Source organism: Clinocottus analis, unplaced genomic scaffold, assembly GCF_023055335.1.
Source record: "Clinocottus analis isolate CAN_PGR_092001 unplaced genomic scaffold, fCliAna1.0.p SCAF_12, whole genome shotgun sequence".
Taxonomy (NCBI): domain Eukaryota; kingdom Metazoa; phylum Chordata; class Actinopteri; order Perciformes; family Cottidae; genus Clinocottus; species Clinocottus analis.
Window position 1 is genome coordinate 14,686,907 of NW_027175843.1, and position 8,433 is coordinate 14,695,339.

General features: G+C 45.0%; 1 protein-coding gene across 5 annotated transcripts in view; it reads left to right on the forward strand.

Annotated features, from left to right (window-relative positions):
• The first annotated feature begins 209 nt into the window (after window positions 1-209).
• Window positions 210-8,433, forward strand: part of epha3 (eph receptor A3) — a 90,040-nt gene continuing 81,816 nt past the window's right edge. For all 5 annotated transcript variants that reach the window (XM_068572892.1, XM_068572894.1, XM_068572893.1 and 2 more), the window contains exons 1-2: window positions 210-357; window positions 8,262-8,326. In XM_068572892.1, the coding sequence (XP_068428993.1) occupies window positions 264-357; window positions 8,262-8,326 (159 nt within the window). In that variant the 5' untranslated portion in view covers window positions 210-263. The remainder of the gene's footprint in view (window positions 358-8,261; window positions 8,327-8,433) is intronic.

Here is an 8,433-nt window from a genome sequence, read left to right on the forward strand (position 1 = left end):
GGACTCAGCTTGTAAAACATGCTGAAGAACTGAATGTGTCTCTCGCGTCAAGAAGACGTGGAGGATCAAAAGTGACCCGTGGTGAACTTGAGCGATGTGTTTCTTGCTGTCTGTCAGACTCTGTAGGACCCAGCGGAAAAGTGCTCCAACCGGAGGGAGCCGGAGCAAGAGAGAGAGAGAGGGAGAGAGAAAGCTGCGTGGAGAGAAGACGCTCTCAGATCAGTCAGTGGCTTCATGGAGTTATGTACCTCTGATCCGCCGCCATGGATTGCAATCCGCGATCACTCCTTCTCATTTTACCGCTTTTGTTGTCCTGCGTTATTCCTGCGTTTACCGTCATCTACCCCCCCAATGAAGGTAAGTCAACTCTCTCTGCGGACACGAGTGTCAACGTGTGTGTGTGTGTGTGTGTGTGTGTGTGTGTGCGCGCGTGTGCAAATGGTGCGCGACAACACTCATCGGGAGCCGTGCTGTGCGACCCTCGCCGTGGACTTTATTATGGCAAATTATAGGGATAACCATAACACGGGGATGTGACGCGCGTGGAGGTGACGCCGGGGATCACGGAGAGCCGGAATGTGAGCACTAACGTGCAATATTTAGACAGTCATAAAAGTAGATCCAAGCAAGGCAGACAGTGTAACCTCATTTCGGATAATCTCGCTCGCGAACATGGGGAGGAAGAGGGGTGGGTGGGGGTGAAGGGGGGGGTAACAGTTATTTGAATGTGGTCGAGTGAAGTGAGCGATGGCGAGACGGCTCCCGAAGCGCCCATCGCGGAGTTGTTGTGGGGCGAAGAGATGTTGAGAAACTCCGGCGTCTGTGTTTCCGTTCGAGGTTCACGTTGATCTGTTTCATCCAAAAGCAGCATTGGGGGTGGACGCCCCGTGGTACGCGGACTGTCTCGCCGATTCACTACAAGAGGAGACCGATCGCATTGTGCGTAAAGACGCGGATGTCTGTTGTTTTTTTTAGGCTGTGACCTGAATACATCTAAAACAATTGACTTGAGGGGCTGCTATGTAAACCGACTATCTTATGGAGTCATGTCATCCCTGTGTTTGAAATTAAGATCCAAATTGAATTCAACCGGCGACACATTTACGATTTAATTTCACTTATTTCCAGCCGAAGTTTCGGCCACTTCTCCAGCGGTAATACGCATGTGGTAATAGCTCGAGACCCGGCAGAATACAACTGACCGGTCCACTTTCAGCACTCTCTTCTTCAAACATAACTGTGGTGGAAACACATGAACCAGACTGTTTCTTTACTTGCATATTTTCCTAACTTGCTTTATTTCTCTTTTTTCTTCTCTCTCTCTCTCTCTCTCTCCTTCTAAAACACTGCCAGCTCCCCGTCCTGTAAATACGTGTCATCGTTGAAGTGTTTTGTAGCGGGGCCAAAGTAAAAACGAAAGGCACGTGCGTGCTCTGAGTTGTGTAAAGGTTAAAGCTGCCCACAGGGAGGGGGGATACATTTGGGTGAAGATTTGGGTCAAACTGTCTAAAGGGACTAAGCTCACAATTACAGTTATTCCCTGGAAGAAACACAACGGTGCAATACAACAGTCACTGTGCATATCGATGCATGGATAGTGTATTTCTTTCAGAACATGATGCTTGCCGTGATGATATCAACATAGGTGGAAATGATTTAAACCGTAATGCCGATAACGTAATTAATTGAATTGGAGTAAGCCTTTAGTAATCACATTCGGTATGTTCACAGACAGAAGTGGAGGCTCAGAAGCATCTTCCTGATCCGTCCATAAGAACTGTTAAAGTAACTCATCCTGTCCGATGGAAAGTGTTGGTGTCAGGACAGCAGTCCTCTTCTAATAGGAACATTCAAAAGGGAAAGTTGAACCAAAATACTCCATCGATTGTGTTTCCGATGAGTGTGTGTGTGTGTGTGTATGAGGGGCCCCGCAACTGCATTGGCCGATAACCAGCCCACTGAAGCTTAACCTTCATATACAATTATTCTTAAATGTTTAGATTTCATTGTTCTTTCAGAAGTTTGAACCGAAAATCTAAATAGGCCTTTTGGAGGGATATGTTATTTGTGTTGGCTCGTCATCCGAACCCTGAAAAAAGTAACTAATTGATTGCAGTTTGGTCGTTTTTCCACGTCGTGTGTCTGCTTATGCGTTGTGAGTGGGTTTCTTTTATCACATGGAATCACGTGTGGACGAATTGGAAAGCTGGGGAGAAGAAAAAAAAACGTTGCAGTAAAAGTGATATGTGTCAAGGTCAACTCCCGCAGGCCTGCAGCCGATCCGTGAACTGCGTTTGCCCCGCAAACTTTGATTTTCAACATTTATAATACTGAAGATTTAAGGAGCTTAATGAGGTTTAAAGTTAATGTTCATTTAGCAGCACTGAGGGGAAAAAAAAGAAGGAACACCATATAAAATAAACATCGCCCTGATAAAATATACAATCTGCTGGTAAGACTGTGTGTGTGTGTGTGTGTGTGTGTGTGTGTGTGAGAGAGAGAGAGAGAGAGAGAGAGAGAGAGAGAGAGAGAGAGAGAGAGAGAGAGAGAGAGAGAGAGAGAGAGAGAGAGAGAGAGAAGTTCAAAGTGGTATAAGTTTGAAAAAGAGGGAGGAGAGAGAGAGGGAGAGAGAGAGAGAGAGAGAGAGAGAGAGAGGGAGAGAGGAAAAGAGAGAGAGAGAGAACCTCAAAGTGCTAAATTCCAAAATGTGAAACACATCGGCCAATTCAATTCACCTTTCCAAGACGTAAATCTACCAGCGAGTGTCAGTATCGAGCTGCTCCGTAGCCTATAGAAATTCATACAGATTATTAATTGTGAACCTATGACATGGTAACACACACTCACGCTGAGCACAGAGCTGCTTCCCTCGGCTGACCGAAACGTGTCATGGTGTGTTTGTGCACACGGAGCTCATCGTGCTCCTCTGGAATAAAGGTCTTATCCTAAATACTGGGGAGAGGTAAAGTAAAGCACATCATAAAATCATCATTAAGTTCACTGACCTGCACCGCATTTTACCATAAAAAGCATTCATTAAGTAAAGCATTAATTAAGTTAAGCAGAGGACACTATCCAGGCTTTATATATCAGATCTGCTTCACTAACTGTTTTTTTTTTTTTAAATCACTAAACGTGCACGTGTCTTCTTTTGATATTGCATTCATGTTTCGACTCGGCTGACAAATCACGAAACCTTGAACAGTGTCCACACGTGTAAAGAATAAAGTTATTGCATGGCTTTTTATTTTCGTGGCGACAGTTTGCTGCTGATCAGATGGAGCCCGGGAGCGCGCAGCAGATTATGAACGAGCCCCAGAGTTAACAAAGGAGGCCTGCTTGTAGACTTCGATCACATCCATAGTCGTAAAAGCATCAGATCATAATCGTAGACATCTGTGTGTCGTTTATATTACATCGATATTAGTAAATGAGGAAATTAATTAAAGCTTATTTCGCCAATTTGAATACTTAATGGGACTTTTCATTGACTTCATGAAAATTAATTCATTACTTAGAGAATAAATTAATAGAAATAGTTTTAATGGAAAATAAACCGAGACTCTGAACTGGACCATAGGGAACGTATCATGATTTGATTATTTCCGTCCCCATATTTAAGGAAACCAGAGGTTGAGCTGTGTTTCGTGTGATCTTCTTCCCCATCTCAGCACCGAGCCGCCACTCTTTCTGTGGGGCTTTCATTACGTCGTTACGATCGTGTATAAAACTTCGGAGAAAAGTTCATTGGAAGTCCGGCAGAATATCATTTGTGGCGCGGATTCATTAGAACTTCGCCTGGGGGAAAAAAAAAAAAAAAAAAAAAAAAGAAGAAAGAAAGAAAGAAAAAAAAGATCCGTTGCTTGAAAATAGATATGTATATTTCCCCCCCACATTTAATCGAAAATAAAATAACACCAAGTATGTTGGTTGCCCTACTGTGGAACAGCGTGTCCCGTTTGCGTGGCGGCGTGGTGTGACGTTCGCCCGCTGCAGGGCGCCGGGAGGCCTCGGGTATTTTTAGCCGGCAGGGAGGGAGGCTCGGCCCGCAGAGCCGGCGCTGCAGCCCCGCTGGGACGGATGGGCGTCTGTGAGCGATGGTACCTTTCAGAGGTGCTGGGAATGTGCTTACACGTGCCCCTCCTTTAAAAATATACCCCTTTCTCCAGGCAAATTAAAGCACTATATTCACATGTGAGCGTTGGCCAGACATTGAGCTGCAGATGGAGAGTGCCATTTAACAGCATGGGTTTTAGCCTTCACATTGAAAACAACCCAATTTAGCAAGGTTTGCCTTTGTGTCTTTTGTGGTGTGTGTTGTGCTCAGGTTTATATGTAAAGAGATATAAGATCGTACAGTGTGTGAGCAGGGCTGACGAATGCCTTTATGTGAGTATTTCAACCTCCATGTTTCTGTGTACAACAGACATACAGTAAGTATGCGGCAGGTGGTATATGGATAGAAGAAAGAAAGTAGAAAAGACCACAAAAAAAAGAAAGAAAGAGAGAGATAAAGAAAGAAAGAAAGAAAGAAAGAAAGAGGAATGGGGGCAGAGGGGTTGGGCAAGCAGCAGCAACATCAGACAGAGCGACTCTGCACTTGAATAATTCATAATGGGAGGTGAACACTTCACCCTTTAGCACAGACACAAGTCGCCTCGCTTTGCCTGCACTGCGGCCTGCCAACCTCTACATGCACAGAGCCAGGCTGCGAAGACAAAGCCCTCTGCATGTGCGTACAACACAGGAGATACATTACGCACGCACGCAGGTGCAACTTTTCTATTCTTTTCTATTCCGAGTGGAGCGACTCGCTGGTCCAGATGCAGGGGTCTTGCTTTACTGATCAAGCCATGTGTTGATTCGACGACATCGTGTCTGACTGACAGCTTCTTCTTCCGCCCATTCGACATTTTAATTGTGTCTGCGGCCGAGGATTCCCGTTCCCATGCACATCTGCTGTGAATCGTTTTTCACGTCGTCATATTTTACTGGAAGCGAGCGGCTGTGTTGGTTTCAAGTGTGCGCCAGACAGCGATGGTGAACGTCGCTGTTGAATTATGAGCAAAATGGGCCCCCTGTAGATCCGAGCTCCAATGTTTCATGTGAATATTTCAACATATGCTATGCCGAGCGATAGTAGGTCACTAGCAAGTGAAAAAGAAGAGCGTTGCAAAGTGAGGAGTTAAAAATGTACTTGCTCATTAGCTTTACTGGCTGGATGACACAGTAGACACCCATCCACCACCACGCCCACATCCATTCATTCCCATCAGTTCATGAAACCTTGCAGAACGTCCTGCGTCTTCTCATCCTTCCGCTTTCGTCCGGGTCCGTTCGTGTGTGTGGGTGTTGGATGGTGGGCCTATAGGTTTACATATTGATTCACCTGTTTCTACCTCGGTGATGTTTTGCTCCCTCCCAGACAGGCTGGCTCACTTTGCTATTAATACTCCTAGTTCCCGTTCAGAGGCACTCCCTGATGGGGCAGGGGCTATATGCTTGGCTGACGCTAGCTTGCTAACCGGCCGTGTGTGTGTGTGTGAGTGAGAGTGAGAAAGACTGTTTGTGTACATGCTCTTATTTCGTACCTCTTTTGAGTGTGCATGTGCGGGGAAGTGTGTTTTGATGAACATCTTAAAGAGTGCACAAATACAAAAGGCATGTGTCCCATTACGTTTTAGTACAAATGCATGTGTTTCATAGTGTGTGTTTACTCGAGCGTCGCGGATAAGGTGCATTTCTTGGTGCAATTTTGTCTTTCGTGCACAGTGCTAGTGTTTATGCATGCATTTGTGAGTATGTGTGTGTGTGTGTGTGTGTGTGTGTGTATGTGTGTGCATGTGTGTGTGGGTGCTGATTTCCCCAGCCAAGTGCAGCTGGAGGGGTCTTTTTTCCTCCAGCGATATGAGAGCCGTCTAATTTTCTGCTCTCAAATTCCCCCGCTCGGCCCAATTTGAGTGGTGGGATCGGCTCGTTGAGAAATGTAAATTGGAAGCAATGGCCCTGGATGCTGAGCTGCTATTATCTGACATGAACAGATAGCTTCATTAGACTCTAATAGGAATGTGTCTACTGCCACTCAACTGGCTCAGCTCAGGTGAGCCTCAGTTCAGTACATTTTCGACCCTGGAATGTGATAACAATGTGTGTGTGTGTGTGTGTGTGTGTGTGTGGGTCTTCCTTTCTTCTCCACTTTCCCTTTCACACTCTTTATTATGCCACATTGGCTGATAGTTATCAGACTCGCCTGAAGAAAGTGAATGATTTCCATCTTAACCTTTTATTCTAGTGTGGAACAACAATTAGTTCACGCAGCGGCAAAATCCCTTTTCTCTCCACATTTAGTTCATGCTGCTTGTGAACTAAAATAGTTTTCACAGCATCCACGACAGTCCCTCCTGACCCACAAATACTCTCTTTGGCTGTCTTCGGAGATGTGTACACTCTTGCTTACTGAGGCTTTGAATGGGAGCGTACAGGGGGATTGTATTCCTCATATTCTCACAGTGAATAGAGCTACAGCTGCAGGGCCTGACTGCACTACTGCTGCTTCACTTAGTTTTGTATGCGTGCGCTCGCTTGGGTAAGTGTGTGTCTGTGTGTGTAAGTAGGCACTTGTTTGTGTGTGTCGAGCTGTGGACTGATTCGCTCTCTAACAAGGAAGAAGCTGAGTCAGTTTCAGGGTAAAAATAAGAAGAAGAGACTATTAGAACGGTGAGACCTTGTTGTTTTATTTATTTAAAGCGGATTATCAATCCTACACTTTCTCATGCAGGTTGCTGAGTGTGCAATTCGATCACAGCCACATTTTTTTTATAGGGGGGATGAATACATATAAACGTAGGTGAATTATTCTTTTCAAGATTTATACCCAAAAGAGGCGAGCAAACAATGCTAGCACGCAAAGCCAGTTTGAGCATCTTTCTTTAAATTAATCTTGTTGACAATCGTTGTATCACCATTTGTCAAACCTCCACCCGCTCGGCTTATCTGTTCATCTCACGTTACAACAAAGCATCATGTGCATTTTCTCTGGTCTCGGTTTGGGAAACTGTAAAGGAACACAAGTTAAACATGTAACTGATGGAAATATATCACCAATTTATTTTCCTCAGTTTTATTGTCGCCACTTCAACAGTTTATGGTATTTCAATCGAGGTGGAAGTACTCACAAGCTGTATTTAGCTGTTGTGTCTTGATGGACCCAAACAGAGTCTGGTGCCAAAACGCAGTGCCGGTTTGAAGTGAGGAATCCATGGAGCACAAGGCTGCCTTTACATTCCCCACTTCATATGTCATGGTCCATACCGACAGTTGTGCTTGATGACAATAATTCACACCACAGCCATGTGTACATACTAAGAATAGTATAGCTAGAGTGGTTCATTTCTGTGTTGGAGTGGATTTCAGCCGACATAAAGGGTCGCTCAGGAGAATCCGCTCCTGTGTGCACCAACGTGACCTGCACTTGGCACTGTGGACGGATTTGGTCTGTGAAGGTGTGGAATAGAATTGGCATAAGGTGACCATCATGTCATGACACCGAGCACCTTAAGTACTAACACTGCTGCTTTGGGACCATAACGTTCTCCAGATGAAACCCAAACCCTTGACTTGCACCTTCACACTCCAGCTCCCTGCCTGATGTGTCATATTCCATCCATTAGACACAGCATTCCTTCTCTGTAATCTTAGTTTCTGTTTTATATGAATGAATTCCTGGCACAAAGGAAATTATAATTTAGTTGTATTTTGTTTCAGTGAGGCCAATTGCATTTCTGACCACCTCTGAAACTTCGGAATGCATCCGAATTGAGATTTGATGCGGTTTTCTTTCAATCACTATGAGTGTGTGTGTGTGTGTGTGTGTGTGGGAGGGTTTGTGTGTGTCTAAGTATAGGTGGGTCAAAAGTATGAGACTTCTCGTTGTGTTTAAAAAAAAAATGTTGGCTCTATTTCAGTTCAATATCTTTTCAGGATATCTGTGTTGGAGCCAGTTTTGTCCGGCCAACTGCTTTGAAGCCGACTCTCTCTGTTGGTCAGCGTAGGATAAGTGTAGCGTTTGTGTGTGTGTGTGTGTGTGTGTGTGTGTGTGTGTGTGTGTGTGTGTGTGGCAGCTGAGTAAATAAAGTCATGATCAGTGCTGGAGGTTGGTGATCCCTCCTGCTGGATTAGATGAAGGCTAATTGGGGCTAACAAGGACTAGACACTCATATGTTCTCTTTGTTTTCCCTCTCTCTTTCTCTTCCTCTCCACAGTCAACCTGTTAGACTCTAAAGCAAGCCAAGGGGAGTTAGGATGGATTTCCTACCCATCGCATGGGGTGAGTATCTTCTATCTCCACATTTACCCACACCATGTCTCCATATGCTTACATTTGGGGGGCAGATCCACCAACATGTACTGGGTGTTGGATTCAACCCCACACCA